The sequence below is a fragment of the Protopterus annectens genome, chromosome 12.part0 (assembly GCF_019279795.1).
Source record: "Protopterus annectens isolate FY-2018-M chromosome 12.part0, PAN1.0, whole genome shotgun sequence".
Lineage (NCBI taxonomy): Eukaryota > Metazoa > Chordata > Ceratodontiformes > Protopteridae > Protopterus > Protopterus annectens.
In genome coordinates, this window is record NC_056746.1 from 1383030725 (window position 1) to 1383052279 (window position 21555).

The 21555-nt window shown below is 37.1% G+C and overlaps 1 protein-coding gene across 1 annotated transcript in view; it reads left to right on the forward strand.

The window, feature by feature from the left end:
• Nucleotides 1-5837: 5837 nt before the first annotated feature.
• Nucleotides 5838-21555, forward strand: part of SCRT2 (scratch family transcriptional repressor 2) — a 105585-nt gene continuing 89867 nt past the window's right edge. Inside the window, exon 1 of the mRNA XM_044090442.1 lies at nucleotides 5838-6495. Coding sequence (XP_043946377.1) covers nucleotides 6132-6495 — 364 coding nt within the window. The 5' untranslated portion in view covers nucleotides 5838-6131. The remainder of the gene's footprint in view (nucleotides 6496-21555) is intronic.

A 21555-nucleotide genomic window follows, 5' to 3' on the forward strand; every position in this document is an offset into this window, starting at 1 on the left:
AAATCTGTATCTGCTGGAAATAACTGCTACTGTTCTACAGCCAAAAGGGTGGTAAATCAGAAGTGGATCTGCAAATAATGAAGTAAACCACAAATGGAAATGCAAAAACAAAAAAAATCACAGAGCCAGTGACCACAACAACAATAGTTAAAACTTTTATTCTCTCTGACATCTCGGCAATAATGCCTTCAAGGAGTATCTGCAAATAATGAATCCTGAATTTAAATAGAATTTTGATAAAACTTATATCTTTTGATATACAGAATCCATTAATGTTCCAAGAAACTATTCCTAATGTAACTTAAGACCAATTATTTTACACTTAAGATTAAAATATAAAGAGATAAATGATAAATATGCAGTTTAAGGGTAGTATACACAAGCAATGTAACCTAGCCTAAATAATTTGTGACACCCTTCAAGCTTGCATAAAAAAAGATTCCAGTGGCCTTTAGACTAGAAGCCATGTTCCTGGAAATTTGATACAGAGGCTAATGGGAAATATAGGGTAAACACAATGGAATAAAAAGAATCATGAAAGAAAATTTGCACAAAATCCCTCGGTTAGTTTCAGATGAACTACATAAATACTGAATATAGCTTTACAAAATTGTAAGGTAATGGTTAAATAAATTAATCACAATAAATACATTTTATAGGGTTTTGATGTGACCGTATACAAATGGAAGTAGAAAAAGATAAGTGGATTGAGTTGTATATCTGGAGGCATGATGTGCAGGTTTTCTTCCAATCTACGTGGGTGATTTGTGTCCTGAGCTTTTACGTTATTATTCTTGGGTGGTTTTGCCACTCTGAAAGGAAATGAAATCATCTGAGCCAGATGGATTAAACATATTGAGATATGTGTGAAATGTGAATCCTTGGAAACACATGCCAATGCTAAAGTCTGCTCCTCAACACACTGTATGAGAATATTTTGCTCACCTTCTTGCAACTGAGGATATGATACATGCCATTAAGTATCCCAAAAACAACAACAAAACTGTAAGACTAGCTGACATACCAAATGAAAGCATTCAGATGGGAGACAAGGAGATCAGACAGCTTCTTCTTTCGGCTTTTCCCGGTTAGGGGTCGCCACAGCGGATCACCTGTCCGCTCATGATTGGCAGTGGAGCTTTACGGTGTCGAGTTGCCAGCCCGGCGTCAAATCCACAAAATTATTCTTCCAATTTGTAACACAGTGGAAATTTTAGAAGACAGGAGAAATGCAATCGTTATGACCATCTTGTAGAAGGCAGGCACATCACTCTGCAGAACCTGGTGAGGCATTGGCTCCCCATTCGCGGTCTTCTGAACCATCTTTTCAGATAACTAAAAAAAGCCCATCAAAGTTCTTTAATGGATTCGACCATCTCCTGGAAAAGGGCGCGTAAGCTTTCCCTCCAGGCAGATCCAGGAAAGTTCTGTGGGCAACATCAGATTCTATTATGTGTGTGACTTTCATCAACATGATAAATCCTCTATCAATTAAAAAGTCATGTAACCTTAGCATCCTTCCGAACTGCTCAAAATCCTGGTGTTTCTTTATAACCAGATAACTGCCAATTTTTATTTTAGTGTATCAGAGAGACATCTGTTATAGAATCCAAACTGGAGGTAAGTAAAGTTGGGATATCTTCCCAGCCTTCTTCTCCATCTTTGACCTGTCATCTTAATATTCTCCACAGACTGCATTTCAATTTCAGTCAGGCAGAGGATACACGACAGAGGGATGCTTCTTCAGTCATTCATATTCAAACACCAAAGTCTGCTTGACACGCATTACTGGCCTCCAGAATGGTGATAACTGTGTCACTAATGCAAGTAAGATGAGTCACCTGCAAGTTATACTAGAGAGAAAAACTGTCAAAATGTGTGACTCTCATTCAGTCTCAATGTGACCAAAGTGCTGTATCAGTCATCACAGTGGCTTGCAAAAAGCACTCCGCATTTCATCACTGAGGAACAAACCCTAGAAGCAAGTGACCACCACCTCTAAATTGGTAGCCAATTCTCCCTCACAGCAAACATGGACTGTCTCAGTACTCCCCTTCATGAAACTACTTCTGAGGTGTTTTGTCTAACACTGGCCTGTGGAGGAGCATCAGGATTCAGGTATAGATTTCGATTGTCATCCTTCCCCTGCTGTCTGTATGTAGAACCTGCTTGACTTTCCAACAAACTCTAAAGACTGCAATGAGGTAGCAGCAATGAGGCACTAGTAAAAGTCTGGTGAGTCATCTGTTTAAACTGTGCTGCACAGTTCACTATGATGTACACTTGAATTCTGCCATCTTTGCAGATGGCTAGCAGCAATACTAGTTAGCCAAGTAAATACTGGTAGACAACAGATGGCTGTGCTCAGCTGTATCTGAAATCACAAACATAAAGCTTGCAGAACATTGTTCCTGTTCTAATAAAATAAAAATTGAAGTAAACCATCCAGAGCCTGTCCATAGAGTCTGGACTAAAATGCAATGTACTAAATAAAGTTTTTTTTATCACACTGCTATGTGTTACAACTGTTTTAATGGAGATAAACCAGTAAATGTGAACCAACATTGAGAAAATCCTTTGGTCTGATAAAGAGACAATTTCAGCCAACCTAGATTATAGTTAACCACATTAAATCTAAATAGGTCCCTCAGGTATGAGTACTGAAGCAGGATTTAGACTTCTAAGAACACATTGCTAACTATTGCATCCTATTAATTTCCTAAGATGCATTTCTACCTTGTGGTACAGAAGGAAACGTCCTGCAGTTGCCTAACTCTGAGCAGTAAGTAAATGAGATCCATACATTACAGGAAGCATTATGAGTTGTGAAGAGACTGTTGTTCATTGCTTTGTATAATACAAGCAAATAAAACAAGTGCAAGGTTACAGGCTCGAACATAGGCTTGCAGAATTATGACATACATATTAAGCCTGCGATCCATCCCTAGGCATGTCTCTGTGCGGCTCGAACATAGGCTTGCAGAATTATGACATACATATTAAGCCTGCGATCCATCCCTAGGCATGTCTCTGTGCTAAGTAATAACTCAGCATGGTATCTTAAAGATATCTAGTGCCCTGCCTGACTGCTGCGTAGAAGGCAAAAGGGAAGCTACATGGTTTCAGAGAAGGGAAAAGGGAAGTTACACGGCTACAGTATACCTCTGCTAAACTTCTGCTCCTTTCATGAAGTGAGATAGTGAGTTATACAATTAACTTTTTTCTGTATCTTTTTACTACGTACCTACCCATTCATTCCACCACATCGAGGACATGACATTACCATGGGGGAATAGAGCCACCTGGAAGGGCAGTCATACAGGCAGCCATGAGGTTTGCTTACACCTTCACCAGCATACGGGCAACTGAAGACAACTCTATAGGCCCGGATTTCATGCCCTGGAAGCTGATATGTGTGCATGCATCACTTCAAGGACATCCCATGACCCTCTATCTGCATGCTAACAAGTGTCACCATCACTGGCATGGGAGTACCTAACCCCACAGCCTGACATTCCACAACAACTATTATGTAGCCCACCAGGAAGAACTCCTCCTATCCCAGGATGGTCAAGCTGGCTTCAGTCACTGACTCTCATCCTCTCACTACCCACTAGTCAAACTTAGATCATCTAGACCACAGTTAGGGCTTCTGATCTCACCACCAATCTGGGCTGTTAATAACTCTTAACAGAGTTCCTCTCTGTTGATTTTTGCTATGTAATCTCTCCCTATGTTTTTTTATTGCAGTTTTCCTGCTCTATTCCCACCCTCTGTTAACAAAGCTATTCTTGTTAGTGGTGACCTTGTCATTGAAAGAATGCTATAACTTAACCGCCCCTCGTAGGCCTGCTGCCGAAGTGGTGGCTGTTTGCTAATGCCCAGTTAGGTAGTGGGGCTGCACTGAAGGAATTCCTACTGCCAGGAACACTGGTATACACACACACACACACACACACACACACACACACACACACACACACACACACACACACACACACACACACACACCAGTGAGTAAATGATCACCATAATGTGAGTACGAAAGGATTCCAGTATTGTTGGTGTCATGACATTCTGGCATAAAGCTAGGAAAAATAGGAATGATTTCAGTGGCAAGGCTGCTTAACTATAACAGCACAAATACAATAAGAAGGTATTTCTTAACAGCAGGGGTCTAATCTAAATCTGAGAGGACACAGCTCTGTCAATATTTGGTGGGGGAATTAATTCACAGAAAGGATGGTGTCAAAATGGTTTATCTTGTGATCAACTCAGACAGAAGTCAATACTTGAGTCCAATTTAAAAGAAATTAGAATGCTTTCATGGTGCATAGGACAACTCAGATAAGGAAGTACTTACCTCTTCTCCCCTTGAGGATAGGTAAGTCAATTACAGTCACTCATTCCTCCACCACTACTACTCATTCCATTTCCACCATCACCCCACCACCCGACCTGTTCTTCAAGTGCCCTGACCACTGCTTGAACCTGGGTACTTACCAGGGCATCAGCTTTGTATGCAGTGGAGCCACTTATCATAAAAGCAAACTATTAAAATACTAGCCCTGAATGAAAAGCTAATGGTACAGGCAAATTCAGAATTTTTATGAATGCTGTCATAAGCATAAGGTAGTAGCTGTATTATCATGACAGTTACTGATAATATTAATTATAATTAAACATGTTCTAAAAAGTCCCCAACTGTTCCCATTTCTAAGCCATTTACATACAAATGTGTAATAAGCCAGTGCTGTGTGCATCTAATTAAAATATTAATGTTTGTCCAGTAAACAAAAAGAATTAAGAGAGATTCACACACCTCCCTGAGTAAAATACAGTAATCAGTTACTTTCTAGACAAAATGCAACAAGTGTTAAAAAGTCTGGCACGTACCTTTAGTAACAGTGAACAGGTGTACTGAATGAGAGAGGTTATACTTTGATAGCGCTGTGTCTGAAAATAACCACCAAACAGTAAGAAGGCAGGATATATATATATATTTTTTTGTTAAAGTACAGTTTTTATTATAAAAAAAAGACAAACAGGTATTCTGGCTAAGAATATCTCTCATCTCATAGTGTTAGAATTCATGACATAGAAAAAATAAGCTTACATGTTCTGTTATAGCTTGATTTAACATTACCAATATTTATTTTCAAATATTAACACATGAAAGGAGTTTGAGACTGATGAGTAATTTCTACAGGAAACTCACCGAATATTAAAATATTAAATAAAACTTACATTTCATGAACTTCTGCTAAAAGAAAATTCTGTGCAAGCTGTGTAGACTATTCCCAATTGCATGCTGTATGTTTTTTATACTTACAGTTTTTGAGGACAGAAATTATTGTCATCAGACTCCTAGAATAGGACAAATAAGAAGCAGTGTGTCGCTATTCAGATGGTTTCAAAGCTAGCTAAGTGTTTTTAACATCCCTCATTGTTATGATACTTGGAGGGGATTGTGTTCCTAGAACTCATGCCTGTTGCACAGGATGTGATGGCTGATATGTGCATTTAAAAAAGATAATAATTATGGGAGGAGTGTGTATCACAAATCACTGCCATCACTAGATATGCAGGTACTTTAGCTTTTCATTGGAGTATGCATTCAATGTGTCAGCCAAAAATCTAATGACAATGAAAAAATGTCTAAGCTGTCCCCCGTATTTAATTGTTTTACCATCCACTGAACTGAAAGCTACCCTACTTCATTCATAGAGAGCATCCTTTGTTTTACAGTTGCTCAAATGCAGCCAAAGTCAGGACAAAGGGGCAGAGAGACTGCATTTTAGAACAATAGAGTACAAGGTTTTGTGTGTTTTCTTGAGCCACGTGCCTCTATTGTCTCCTATGGGGGGGGCTTCTTTCTTCCTTTTTATGCACATTCAGACTGCGGGCTGGCTGACTTGTGCTTTTGTGCCCCCCCCCACCCCCTTCTCTATAGATGCACAGACGGTTCAGTGGTAATTTGATGTCTGTCCTAAGGGACGTTTGATGGATTAAAGCTAAGCAGCTCCATTCCGAGGTACCACCTGATCTCTGAGCCTGCATCCCATATAAAGACAGCATGATTGCTGATCTCAGCTAGTAAGTCAGTTCCCTTTCCTTTTCTGTGTGTGTGTATGTGTGTGTGTGTCTCTCTCTTTCTCTCTCTCTCACTCTCTCTCTCTGCTTCTCTGTCTCCTCTCTTCTTTTATACATCTCAGTTTCTCAACATTCTCTGTACCTTCCAAACAATCCATGACTTTCAACAACGGAGCTGTCCAGCGCTGAAGGAAGGATTTTATTTTTTTGACAACCGAAAGACAAAGACTTTCCTCAGTAACACCATGCCTCGTTCTTTTCTTGTGAAGAAAATAAAGCTTGATGATTTTCCATCTACCACTGTCCCGGTTCCAAATTATCATCAACTGGATGAATCATATATCTTGGCACGATCTATCACGGATACTGTAGGTAGCTTGGGAATTCGCATGAGTGAAAATGGTAAGTCTAGAACTGAACGCATCTTAGAAGTCTGTACTATCATTGGTGTTAATTCACTTAATGCATCCTGTAAAATGTTATACAAGCATTTCCATTAGGTGACATAGGTCTGTGAACTTATGTCTCAAAAGCTCTCATGAAAATGTAGTGTTCTGTTATACATAAATGGTATTTCCTTCAAATGTATAAGATTTAAATAAGTTTTACAAACAGATGGGTATTTGTAACAAATCTCACTGACTTTAAATTTAAAAAAAGTTTGCTTTAAAGCATAAGGAAGAGGATGCATTGACTGCAGAATCAGAGGAACTGTTGCAGAGCTTAACAGTGAAAATTCCCGTGCACAGATAAATGATGCAATCAGATCATCCTGGCATTCACATATCACTGATTAGCAGTATCTTGGCTATCTGATGAAGTGGCTTATAGTTTTCCTTGCTCAGAGAACTCTTCTGACTGCTTTACTGAAAATTTGCTTGAGCAACAGTTCCTTTTTTTTTCTTTTTACTGACTGTGAACTAGAAGCCTAAAGCAAGCCTCAGTGCAACCCCACCGAACAGCAGAAACATTTCTTTTAGGAAGTCAAACTGGCAAAGAAATAACATCAGTACAGTCAGCAATACCTTGCAAATGTCAAACGTCACTGTATCAAGTAGAATTTAAAAAAAAGGATTGCTTAATTTGTTGCTAGAAAGTGAAATTGCATTTATCCCTGTTACTGCAAATGGAATGTGATGGTGGCAAGGTTTTCTCACACCATAACAATAAGTTTAATTACTAGACCAAAATCTGCCCGTTATTATTCGGACTGACCTGTAATCATACTTTTAACAGCTCCTTTTGTCTGCTTTGCATATGATTCGGAACTCTAATCTCTCAAGCAAGTTCAAAACAGCTTATCAAACAAAGGAAAGCTAAAATCTGGTATTTATTCAGACTGCTGAAGTGAAATGTCTACTCTGTTAAGCTATGGCATTTAGCCTTAAGACAAAATTTTGTACTGGGAGTATAGTTTGATTACGTATCACAATAAAATTGTCATCTGGGTTCTTTTATGGGCAGAATAGTGCAAACTGTGTAAAACATTGTCCCCAAAAACGATGGATTCTAGAAGCACAGGATCAGGTATTGATGCTTGTGCCTTTAAAGTAACCTTGCAGCATCTATGTAGGAAGTAGAAAAAATGCTTACCGTAGCATTTCTTTGGGGCACGTGACTTTGCGCTGTAAACAAGGTGAAAGCATCTTGTAAAGTGCTGAACAGAGGAAAAAAATAGAAAGGGATTAGGTTATAAATAGATGGAGATGAACTACAGTATGCAGCTGTGAAAATGAGGTTGAATATCTAGTGTTTTGAGTATATATAAACGTTAAGACAAGAATCCATTTGTATGTGTATCTTTCTACCAATAAAACTGTGTGTGTGTGTGTGTGTGTGTGTGTGTGTGTGTGTGTGTGTGTGTGTGTGTGTGTGTGTGTGTGTGTGTGTGTGTGTGTGTGTGCGTGCACGTGTGTTTGTGTGTGCGTGTGTGTGCATGTGTGCATGTATGTGTGTGCATGTGCATCAGTATACTGTGTGTCTGTGAGAGTCATTGTTTATAAGCATCTGTGCATGCAGACATGCTTGTGTTTTTTGTGTGTGTATGTAAGTAAGTGTAGACACTTGTTGCCTTCCTGTATGTACATATCTAAATGTGGTATATCTTCAGTTGTCTGTTCTATGTGTATGGGTTTACATAGTGATATGCAACGGCATAGTTTGTATGTGTGTATTTAAGTGTACACGTGCATATTTGTAGACAAATTGAGTTACCCTGCATGTACCTCTCCAAATGTTCTTTAAGATAATGTGTGCACAGCAAGTATATGTGTGTCTGTGTTATGTGTGTATATATTTACAAATGCGTGTCTTTATGCATTCATCAGTGTGTATAGGTATATATACCTAAAATAACTGCCCCAAAAAGATACACTGTGACAATGACAATGAAACAGACAAAATGCTACATGCATGAAAATAAATATGCACATCAACAGCTTCGGTAACATTTATTTTTGAAGGTTTTCGCTTCTAAGCCACATAAAAGAAACATTCCCAGAATGAAAAAGAACAGAAGTAAATTCAAAATAATAGTGTATAGATACCTGTGTGAATGTGTGAGTGTAGTAACAAGTGTATAATTGTGTAACACCTACTTCAGCTGCCATTGTCATTTAAAAAAAAAAAAAAAAAAAAAAAAAAATATATATATATATATATATATATATATATATATATATATATTTTTTTTTTTTTTTTTTTAAACAATAAAGAGAACACCGGTTTTATTTTACACATCTGGCCAAACTGTAGATTACTGTAGAAAATCTGATTAAATGTATAACATTGGGAAAAGAAAAAAAAAAAAACAATTGACAGGCACATAGATTTATATTGGTATATAGATGTGAGGGCACACATTATTATGTGTGGTGTGTGTGTGTGTGTGTGTGTGTGTGTGTGTGTGTGTGTGTGTGTATATATATATATATATATATATATATATATATATATATATATAGGTATATGGTTCTCCTCTACTTAAATGTTCATGTGATGTTTAAAAAAATAACATTAAGAGGTTCAAAAACACAGAATACCGAACACTCTAAATACTGAAAGTACAAAATATCTAGAAAGGAAAAACATTGCCTCTCCAATTTTCACAATAACCCCCCCCCCCCCCCATAACACAAGCCTCAAATTTGTCTGAATAGTGGCAGTGTAAATGGAAGTTTTTTTTTTTAATTAAGGTAAGGTGAAGGGTTATGGTTGGGGAAGGGACAGCATTAGGGTTAGGGTTTGTATTCATGGCTAAGGTGAGATGGAGGGTCCCTGCTCCGCTAAGTAATGGGTGCAAACCCTAACCCCAACACTGCCCCTTCCCCAAACATAACCCTTCACCTTACCTTAATAAAAACCTTCTGGTAATGCTGCCACTACACAAGACATACTCTGACACACAAATGCACGCAAACACTCACTGACAACACTACATCTATCCACTTACCTAACCCTGACCTTAATCCTAAAATACATACACTTGCACACAAACATAACTAAACTATCCCCTCATCTATCCCTAGCCCTAACCCTGACACACACACACACACACACACACACACACACACACACACACACACACACACACACGCACACACACACACACACAAATGCTCTCACTCCCTCCGGTAGTAAGGAGAAGTTATTTGAGTAGATGACATGAATGAATATAACACAGAGAGAACTATTTATTCTCTGAATTGTAACGTGCAGTTAATTGTAGTTTTCCATAAATGTTTTATCTTCCAAGCTGAACACTTCACATTAGGCTGAGTCCTGAGTTCCATTGTAAATGCTTACAGTTACTAAAAGGTGTCTTGAAATGTTTTTCACCACCATCAAAAGATACCTTTAGAGGTTTGTATGAGTGCACTACCACCCCTTAACATTGTTCTACCTTCAGATGAACTTCTACAATATGCAAGAGGAAGACTGTGGAGGTGAGTTTTCAACCAGCATTGGTCTCTGTCTCATATTCCACCATGTTATTTCACGTCTGGTTTTGTGATATCAGGCATACTTGTCTAGCAGAAGAAACTCACTTAGGAAGCTTTATAATGAAATGTGCAAGTGTCATCCACGGTATGTCACTATAGTACAATACACCGGTGTATTTCTTCTTCTACTCTCTCTGTGTTCACAAAGTCCTTTCCAAAGAGCAAGCCGCCAAGTTCCAAATATCGAATCTGCAACAAGATCTGAGATCCAAACACAAAACCATACAGTGACACACCTGACCTACCAAATGGCAAGTAGTGTCGCTTTTCACACTTACCCAAGCAAATGCCAATGAAAGCTTTCATTGGTATGTTTGATGTCTCTGGTTTTTTTCCAGGTGTGCTTTGAAGGGAGAAATCTGTCTTCAAGTTCACCCTTACACAAACAAAGCCTGAAGATAACATATCGTGAAGGCACTTTCGGGCACAGTATATGCTTTCTCCTTCCTATACACTCCATTCACACAGCTCAACTCTTCTCACTCAAAGGGCGGCTGTTAATAAAATCAGCCTGATGTGCTTTGCCTTACAAAAGCACAGAACTCTGGCCGTACCCTTTATGATGCTTTGTCCAGACTCACTGAAGCAGCCGTCTGGAGGGGTGTTTTAATGTCTTATGGAGAATTTCTGCACTGTCAGCTGACCCTGAAAATCATTACAATGTTAAGCTGTAAAACAATGTCATCATTTCTTAGACGTACAACACTTCCAGGTCATTTACCAAAAGTAGTGTTCTATATGACATCTTTAGTGTTTAAAAGCTTCAGTGATACATAGCTATTCAAACATTTTATAATGCTGGCCATTTGTCTGAAATATATGCTGCTGGAACAGCAAAATGTATCTTTCCGTATAAAACTGCATGCATCCAGGATTAAAAAAAAACAAATATATATATATATATATATATATATATATATATATATATATATATATATACTGTATTTATGGCCCCTGGAAAGGCAGGTGAAACAGTCATGCAACAAAATGGTCAATATTATTCAGGAATGAAAAACCTATTGAACAATTAGGATACAGCTAGTGAAAATTTAGTTGCCCACATTTGCACAGCAGTTTGACTGAGATAGGATACCCTGTATAAGTACACAGTTAGCAATTTTTTGTACTCAGAACGAGAAGACGTCAGACAACTACAAAACACCTGTGGACATACTTCAAGTATAGTAATTAAGCCAATGTGACAAAACTTAATGCATTGCGACTCAGCAATACAAGGCAGCAAATCAACACAATTCAGTATTACAAATCAAATAAAGAAGTACCATCTGCAGATTAAATTACAAAAGCAATAACAAACTGTCAATGTGGTTTCACTTTGCCCATTTTTTTTATTTTATTGTTTTATAAGCACCTACTGAGTTGATTAATATGTGTGTGTGTGTGTGTGTGTGTGTGTGTGTGTGTGTGTGTGTGTGTGTGTGTGTGTGTGTGTGTGTGTGTGTGTGTGTGTGTGTGTGTGTGTGTGTGTGTGTGTGTAAGGGAGAGATTTCACACACACACACACACAAACACAGTGACAGCTCTCAACTGTCCAGATTTTTGCTTCATATTTTTGGTCCATTTCTCATAAAATTGTAGTTTTCTGGCAAATCACTGGTAAATCATTGAGGACTGAAGTCAGAAAATAATGGCAGGCATTTGGTTTTCAGACTTCATATCCTTCTGAATATTCATGTTAATGCAAAATCTGTTATTCTATCAACTTTCCAAGTTTGCAAGAGCAATATTGAAAAAGTGTCGCCCCCCCCCATTACTTGTGGATTTCTCCAGATTTCTTGCTGTAAGAGATTGAAAGGTATGACACAAACACATGTGCACATATACAAAAATGCATACACACACAGACACACACACACACACACACACACACACACACACACACACACACACATGCACACACACACACAAAACTTTTTCAGATACTCTGCAGTCTTGGATAACTCTAAAATCATATGTATTTGTAGCTGACAATGTGAACAACAAGAAAACATTCCATGTATTGGTAGGTAGCTTGTTTATATCCATACGGCATGCATTTGGAAAGGACTGCAGCATTTAAAAGGATGCTAACCTCTTCAGTAATCCAGGCAGCAAACACATACACAATACTGACAAATGACAGAATGCTTTTAATAAAGTAGAAGCCTTACAATAGGGGGTGGGGGGACTGACATAAATTCAAGCTGCCGGGAAGAGACTGTGTCAGTATCAGAGGCAGCACACAGTGCAGCAAAACCGTCCACTGGGCTCTTCTAAGGAACTCCGCAGAAACAGAAGGCCTTCTGTCAGCAGGTGGCATTTACAATTTCTCCTCCTAATTCTATGCAAAAATCATTTAAAGAGATGTCTGTATAGCCAGGCATCTTCACGCTCTGCTGGTTCTTACAACTGTTTCTACTCTGGAGTGCGTGCAAGTGTGTGTCATGGTGAGCTAATGCTGGAATTAGATCCCTCCATCACACACTTTAGAGACATCGATGCATTAATTATTTGTGGTTGTCGTTGTTAAGACATGTCATCTGATTCTTTTTGAAGCAGCAATATTAACCTGTCACTATATGTTTTTTCAGCAGTTTTTCTGGGAAATATTTGAGAGACATGTTCTTTTTCAGCTTTGCTTTCACTACTGAATCAGGATGCAAAGACGTGGCTTTATAAATGAAATGAAAGTTACAAGCTTTGGCTGCACTGAGTAATTGATGCTTAGGGTTTATGATGTTCTCTGACCAGCAGTCAGGAATTGCATGATTTGTCAAAAACAGGACAACTTTGTTTTTTCTCATAAATCTTCTTAATTGACAGATTTACTGGGGGGGGGGGGTTATAAAAAGTGAAAAATGACAATACGTTGTGACATCCTGCAGACTGTATATTGGCCCCAATCAGTTTGCTTAGCTGTATTGCATCACAAAACTGTTTGGATTTAGTACTTCATGCAACCAATAAGACTTTGTGAATAAACTAGGCCTCAGAATCCAGTATTTCCAAATACATTCACATTTGTAATATACCTGTAGTCTGCCTGTCAGGAAAAACATTAAACAGAAGGGTCGGCTTCATCTGAAGCCTGGCTGACATTTTCCAAGCAAGCTAATACCAAAAAGAAATATAAAATCAGCAGGTATCTTTTGCAGATTTTTTTAATAATGCCTTTTCCAGTTACTTATTTCAAAAAGCAGCCACAAAATGTTAAATATTTTTGTCTACTCCTTCATATTGCTATCTATTGTGTATGGTCTTATAATTCTTTTTTATCCCCTATATTATTTCAGTGCCTGTATATTTTATGTTTTTTTTGTCACTATATGTGTTAGGATTTTACCTGAAATTGGAACCAAACTATCTACCCTAATTACCCCTTCATCATAAACAAGGATGTAAATGTTTTTAATCTAAAAAAGCTGAGATAAATTAACAAAACTACTGAAACATACCTTTTAGGCAATTTCTTGAATCAGACAACAGGGAAACCTGATTGCTGTACTTGCTTACTTATAGGTTAGAAAAACACTTAATTTCATTTAAACATTGTAGCTATATTGTTTACAGTCAGACCACCCTTACTTTTTAATTTCCTTCATTTGGCTTAAAGACTCTACGTAGAATAATGTCTTGGTAAGAACACCTGATTGCACTAACATCCAGTTTCAGAAATAGTGCAGAGAACAATACCATTACTTGGAGACCAAATGCTGCTGCAATGTAGACTAACATGAACCAGCCCGATGCTCCCATCGTGCGAAGATATTGTAACATGCATCATTGTACATCTGGCACATGATCTTATGGGGAAGTGCTGTCAAGATGAGTTTTCTAAATGTGCAAATCCCAGTAAAAACAAAGGGAGACGTGCATCCATGTTACTGCAGACACCCCTCCTTATGTTAATAATAATTCTCAATGTTCTTAGCAGTCAGCACAAACTACTAATTCTTATAGCATCAACATAACAACAAAAAGTTCTGCAACAAAAATCAAGTTAAAAAGATATAAACTGTTAACCATTCTTTAAACTGTCTTTTTATACCACCTTCTGTACTGCAAAGCAAGTTGTTTTTTTAATATTTTAATAGCTTCCTATTTTACTTGTTCTAGTAGCAGTTGTGTATTTTTTCTTCCTCTAGAAATATATAAAATAAAATATACAAATACATAAAATGTTCAGACAAACTAGGGAGAAAACTGAAGCATCAGATTAAAGCTTGAAGGTGTGATCATTTTTTTTGTTTGTTTTATTATTGCAACAAAGACCCAAACATGTATTCTACACCTTTCCCTTGTCTGCTATTCAACCAAACTTTGCTGGAATGAAAGAATTGTAATACACAGCCTGATTTCATGTTGCATCATGGGAGAATGAATATAAAGGTAAAAGCAACACTGTTGTGCCATTCAGAAATGTAGTTTTAAAGTTCAACATTTAGCATTCCCCATGCCATGCACATTTTTATTTTTTTATAAACATTTATTTGATCTAACCTGACCCTTCTCTCTGCTTGCAATTTTTTTCTTTTTTTTTTTTTTTTTTTTTTTTTTTTTTTGTGGTTTCCAAAAGGTTACAAACATGTTTAGAGTCATCATGCTGCAGAGAAGGCTGATAAATCACATCAAAGGATTAACACTATCTATTTCTTCTTTCCATAAGCTGATTAAGCTGTTTATATCACCAGTACTGGGAAAAGGCTAATTCCGTCAATATTTATGGAGTCAGCATTTTTGAATTACATTTTTGTTGTCATTTTGACACAGAAATAAGATTCACTAAACAGTAATGATTGTTTTAATAGGTGACTTAAAACAGCGAGTGCACAGGTTCCTTGCCACTTCAGACAGTATGTCTCTTAAGGTCATTGGGTTTAGTTCGTCATGCAGAATGTAATTCTGTCTAGGTTAATTAACGTGACAATTAAAGTTCAACATCCTGATTCGGTTCAATTTCAGCTTCTAAAACAGCTATGTATATTATATGGATTCTAAAATTCTAAATCCTAAATAAAACACAGTCTGCAAAAGTGAAAAGGTGGATCAGAAAATGAGAGCGTTGGCTTAGTAAAAGATAAGTAACAAGAACTACAGACTCGTCCTTTGGCACAAAAGAAATAATGAATATTTTTACCTCATTTCTGTTAACTAGATAAGACTTGTAAGATATAATTGCCTGTTTTCCAGGCTTATGTGAGAACTGCACTATGATTAAGCAGACTGTTCAGGTTCATTATAGATGAAAGCTGAAGGAACCAAACCAAAGACTGGTCTGTAAGATGTCTGACCACTTGTTTCATGTTTAGTGTATAGAACTCTTTTTTTCCAAGTTGCAAAATATTGCCAGTGTATTCAGTTTTTCTTACTTTTTAACTCCAATAAAACAGGAAGCACAACCCAGAATAAGGCACATAGAAGTGGTTCAGCTTTCTTTATAACTATCAAGATTTCTTTTTTAGCTCAAAGATTGTAAAATATCTCAACATTACTAGATCTGACTTCTGGTATAGGACTTCTGTAAGAAGCAAGAGAAATTAAAGTCAGAAATATCAAGAGTTAAGACCTCAAAAATCAGTTACCATCTGTGTGCAGGTTATTGGAAAACAAGGAAATAGCTGTACGCCTTAAAAGCAAGAGAATAAAGCAGAAAAGTAACTGTCTGGTGCTGTATTTGATGCTAATAGTTGAAAATGGATGTCTAAGAAAAGCGAGACAGTAAGTTCTAGTACAGTTGGAGAGGAGCCAGAAATGTCTGTCAGTGCTACCTTTAATGAAATAAAGGTGATGAAGCACACACTAGAGGACTCTACTGGAAATAACAATATCACACATAGCAAAGTTGTCTAACTTAGATGAGATTGCAGATGCAATACAGAAACTAATGACTAGAATACGAAGCTAACTGCATGAGACGTAGCTTGAGAAGCAGCGACGGAATTCTCAGAATATTTGCTACGTGATTATTATCACTGGATACACTGGAAATTCTAAGGATCACCGGAGACATGGAATTCCTGGATTATCAAGATGGTTTGCAGTTTATAAGAGCTACACTTGCAAAGTGGGCAGGTATAAGGGAAGAGGAGATTAAAATGAGATCATTACAAAGTGGCAATCTCACTTTAATAGTCTCATATTCCAATGCCTATTATCATAAGTTCTGAGTCCTTTGCCCTCCAAGAAATAATTTTAGCTTGAAAAAAAGGGTGATGATGTGTACAGAGTCAAAAGTGCTTGTGGACCGGGAATTCACCGGCACCAGCAAAAAAAGAGAGCAGCACTTGTTACCATGGCATCGAAGGCCTGTAGGACAAAAGGGCTACAATTTATCCAGCAATTTGTTTTTGGGGGGGCAACCTAAACACATTTCCAATGGTACTGAAGCTGTGCAAGTGATTTGATCACCCATCAGGCATCTTTTGGTACCTGCAGCTGAAGGAGGAGTAACAACCAAAGACAGAGAAGCTCACACTGAGCAACAAGCGATACTTTAAACAAGAAGATTCATCTGAGCCCTTCCCATTGCTTAGCAGATGGATGGTAATGATAGGCGGGGCTACTTTAATTAAAAAATTAAAGCAAATGAGTTAGATGGGATCAGTGATGCTTAAGAAGCAGTAACAGCTTCAGCCAAGAAATCACTCGCTATTTACTTGTGTTTGTGGTTTGAACCCTACCTAGTACTTTTTCTTAAAGACATCTAGCAGAAATCAGTGCTGAGGAGTAGTGGTACATTTTTATTTTTTGGGGGGAGATGGTGAACTGCTTTTCTCTACTAATAATTTATGATCTAACCAGTACCACACTGACAGCCACTCCCCTTGACAGGATACTGAGTAACAGGGAATTTCCCAAGCTTTCCCAAATCATCTCCAGATGAGAACAGCTGTTCAGTTAGGACGTTCTGTTGAGGGAGGGTGGACATGGGGCGTGCAGCTTCCAACAACTCCAGGGGTCTTAAAATAATATTGGTCATATAGAGAAATGTTATTTTATTTAAAATTAACAAGAATAAAAAGTTATACATTTATAACATTTACTGTATACTAGTATTTGATTTTTGTTGAAAATTGACTCAATAATATGACTGGACTGCCTTAAAGGATCTCTAGACTAATGCCAGATATACTAAAGTCATAAACTTTATGATCTGTATAGACACCCCCTTCAGATTATCAGCAAAATGTTTTTCTATAAAAGTGAACAACCACTCCTAAAAGTTTACTTAAGTATGTGACTCATTTATGGACAAATTTGAAATGATTTCTCCTAGAGTTTTCAGATTTAACTATTTGTTTTTGAGCAGTGACTTCTAACAATCATATTGTCTTGTACTGCTAGTAAATAAAATGAGTTAGTCATGTGTATTATATACAGATAGCTCTTTGAACAGTGTGGGCACAGGTTTAGACAAGTTCATTATAAACAGAATTGGAAGGTAAAATGTCTACCATTAATTGTTAATAGGCTGTGTTGGCATAGTTATGTTTTTAATTCACTATTTAAATCATAGCATTCCAATGTGTGCCACTAAAAGTGATTCGGCACTGTAGGTATGTTACTTAGAGGTGCACCAATAGGAAACAATAAACTCTTAGGGGATGTAAGTAGGCATATAGAAAGTCTACTTAAATACTTTTGTATCAATTGATATATGTCAGCTGCAATTTACCTCACATGGGTACAGAGAGCAAAGAGGACTGTTTAGTGAATTTCGTTTTTCTGTTATCACAGCTGTGCTCCAGGATGTTTAGCAAAGCAAAATCATAGGGAAGAGATGAACCAGCATTCTCTGGGGAATTGAACAAAGGCAATGAAATAAGCTATTGTGTAATATATATGGAAAAAAAATAATGAGGTCTGTACTTTACAAGATGGCTGTTGCAGGTAGAGGATGGAAACGCATTTGACGAGAAAGTGATATACAATTTTAGGTGTCAAATATTTTGTAAACAAAGGCAGAGGAAGGAAACAAAAGTAAGAGCAAGAATTCCCACCTTGGAAGCCGAAAGGCGGGCTTGTATGCATGGCGATAATTTCAGGTTTCATTTCTTCCAAGTTATTGGTTTCAGAATTTAAAAGGGGAATGTTCACAACCTGGACAACTGGAGCAATTCAGTTTACCATTCATTAGTAACAATAATTCTAAGAGAATTAAATGAATATTTTATTGAACTTGTTGATGTAGAAATGATTACACGACAAGTCATGTTAGTTATTTTTCAGTTTCCTTTTGGGAGGTATGCCCTTGTTGTTCTGTAGAGGGGATTGTCATCAAGGAAGCCCTGCTCTACATTCTTAAGTTCTTGTAATGCTTAAGAAATCAAATATAGATGATGCCAGCAATGCTAGTAAATGCTTTTTTAGAAGGGAGGATGTACATATTAAGGCAGAAAGGTCTTCAGATACAAAGGACAACTTTAAATTGTCATAAACTAAAGAACGGTGTACAAGGAAGTTAACATTTTTAGTGATGAAGTGGAACATTAATGGACTCCCCAATCTGGTGAAAAGGGATAGAATACTTTAGAGAATTAAAATGTATCAGTCTGTGCTGGTTATAAATTGGGGGTAAGTTCAAGATGTTGAAATTGTAGAATACAAGAAGTTCAATTTTATTGGCCTTCATGCTTCACAGCAGCATTTGTGCAGGGATTGATGATTATTTCAGAGGATTGGAACTTGGTGACAGGGAATCACAAAGTAATTAGGAGGCCAAGGTTGATGAAACTCTCTGCAGATGAGATACTTTTTTACCACTACATCATGAATGTAGGCCTGGTACATATTTGCATGCTTAGATATTCTGCAAATTTACAATCAGTATATACATATTACTCACTTACTTATAAAAGGTAGTCAAGATCATATATAAATAAAGTGTATATGTTTAAGGAGCATTCCCGTTAAGTCAGAGATATTACAGTAGGTCCACTGTTCATTTTCAAATCATGTTTCCATGTATTTTTTTATTTACAATCCCTGAGTTTGTACAAGATAATAAACATTGGCATTTTCCAACTTAATCATTAGAAGCAAAGAAATGCAATACCTGGTTACGAAACCCTTGAATCTAGTAACTGTAGCGACTTGTTCAATGTGTCAGGATAAGAAGGGAAATGACAGAGAAATATAAAAGAGTGATAGGAAAGACAAAAAATCTCCAGATAAGGAGACATGAAATCTGGTAATCAAGATCATTAAATTCTGACAAAAAATGGAAATGCAGTTATATAAGCAAATGTCTTTGTTTTCAAAGGGCTGTGGTAAAAGCATTGTTATTCTCCAATACAACTGGATTAATATCCATAGCACTGAGAGTGAGGCAGTAAAACAAGAAAATGAAGACAGCAATGCATAAAATTTAAAATAATATTGGTGGAAGTCTTAGGATACCTGGGGCTATTTAAGCAATTTAAAACAAAATGTATAAGTCATTATATACAAGACCTCAACTTTAAAACATAACCAATTTTAAAGGCAATGATGTTAAAATAACGGGACAGTAGGCACGTTACTTCTTTCAACCAAAACCCATTAGAAATGTAGGAGTTATTAAAATTAGAATCATCATAAAACCTTTTATTTTCAGCATGAAGTAAGTACTTCCTATTTGATTGTGGCAGCCCAGTTTGGTGGAGTTTGGTTTTAGTGTTTTTTTTTTTTTTTAATTTGGTTCAGAAATCTACTTTATTCCTTTAGCAATCATCTGAAAACTTCACTGGTATTGTCAGGATACCATGGAAATGTGGAAATGAAGGGGTACAGACATTTGTAAACTATGGGTTCAGTTAAAGTGTCAAATGCCAAAAAAGTCAAGAGTTACCAAACTTCTGGTGAAAATTAGACATAACAATGATATTAAAATAAAATAAAGATCCATTCCTCTCCTCATGAAGACCTGTAGCTGGGCTTAATTATGATTACAAAGTTTACATGGATATTCTTGTTAAAAGGCTCAAAAAGATTTTATCAGATTTAATTCTTCTGGACTACAGAGGGATTGTGAATCTACAAACATTGAAGGTTATCCAAAATGCATAAGGTTGAATAAAAGTCTCACTAATTATTCTAAGTTTAGATGAAAAGGTTCCAAGGGAGTTTTTGTCTGAAGTGCTTTTGATGAAGGACTTTCAGAGTTTACAAAGCAGCTATAAAGTATGTAGAATGGGACTTCAGCCCAAATGAAGGTAATGATTAAGTTATAAGAGATGTTTATGCTGTGCTGTGAAACACAACAGGGCTACCCTCTTCCTTTCTTTTTGTTTGCTCTTTATTTGGAACCCTTTGGAGTCATAATTAGAAATTTTAATATTCAAGATTACGTCTGAGAATTTTTATAGTTAAAGAGCACATTTAATTGATAACAGTCTATTAAGACTGGCCGGCCCTTGACCCGATATTACAAAGTGAGTTGACTTCCTTTAGGGGACTGGAGTAATACTGGGAATACTAGGCTACAAAATGAAGGCATCCGAGGGAAAGAACATAAGACAATATATCCGTATTTATGGGATCATAAAACATTCACATTTTGGGGTTTGACTTGCTCATATGGCTGAGCAATCAGCAAGCAAATCATATGAAAAAATAATGGAAAAGATCAAAAAAATGATCTCAGACATGGAAATGAGTGATCTTAGATTTAGATGATAGTGACTGCAAAACTTTCAGATTTCTGTATTACCTCACTTCTTATTGACCAGGTATTTTGAACCCTCCCATCAAAAGCAGTGCTAACAGAGTTAAAATAGTGGATGAAGGAGTTTCTTTTGGGAATGGCATAATACACGAGTCTTATGGGAAAAGGTCTTAATGCCTAAAATCGGGGGAGGGGTTTGGGGGATCTGTATTCAATGGTGCATGTGTTAATGGTCTCTATCTTATTCCTTTTCATAGGTGCAATCCAGTGAAGTAAAATGGAAACCGATGATCTATGAGAGTAGAGGGCACCATTGCAAGCAGACTGGATTTTTTTTTTTGGGGGGGGGGGGTTGGTGATTATTCATGCTGCAAATATTATAACCCCTTGGGAAGAGCTGCAACAGCTTTTTACTTCTAATGCACTGAAGTCATGGCTTCAGGAACTTTCACCAGCTGGAAAAAAGAAACAGAATCCCCAGTTGCAGGCTATCTTAGTAGGTGGAAACAATCATAAGTCTCTTCAAAATGGTAGCACCAAATGAGTGAGGGGAACTCTGTATGTTATCCTAGCAGAAGCTCAAGAAACATATTCCATTTGCTCATTTTACTCAAGGAAAGAGATGCAGATGATGCACAGTAACTCTAAAACATGAATTATAATTCATTAAATAAATTGAAGAGATTAGGGAAGAGAAAGCACTGGAGAAGGGACTGATCTCTAGATTATATAAAACAATATTCATTTTAAAAAGAATAAGTGGTTAAAAGTTAATAATAGGATGAGGTAGGCTCTCTGGCACTAGAATGTCAATGC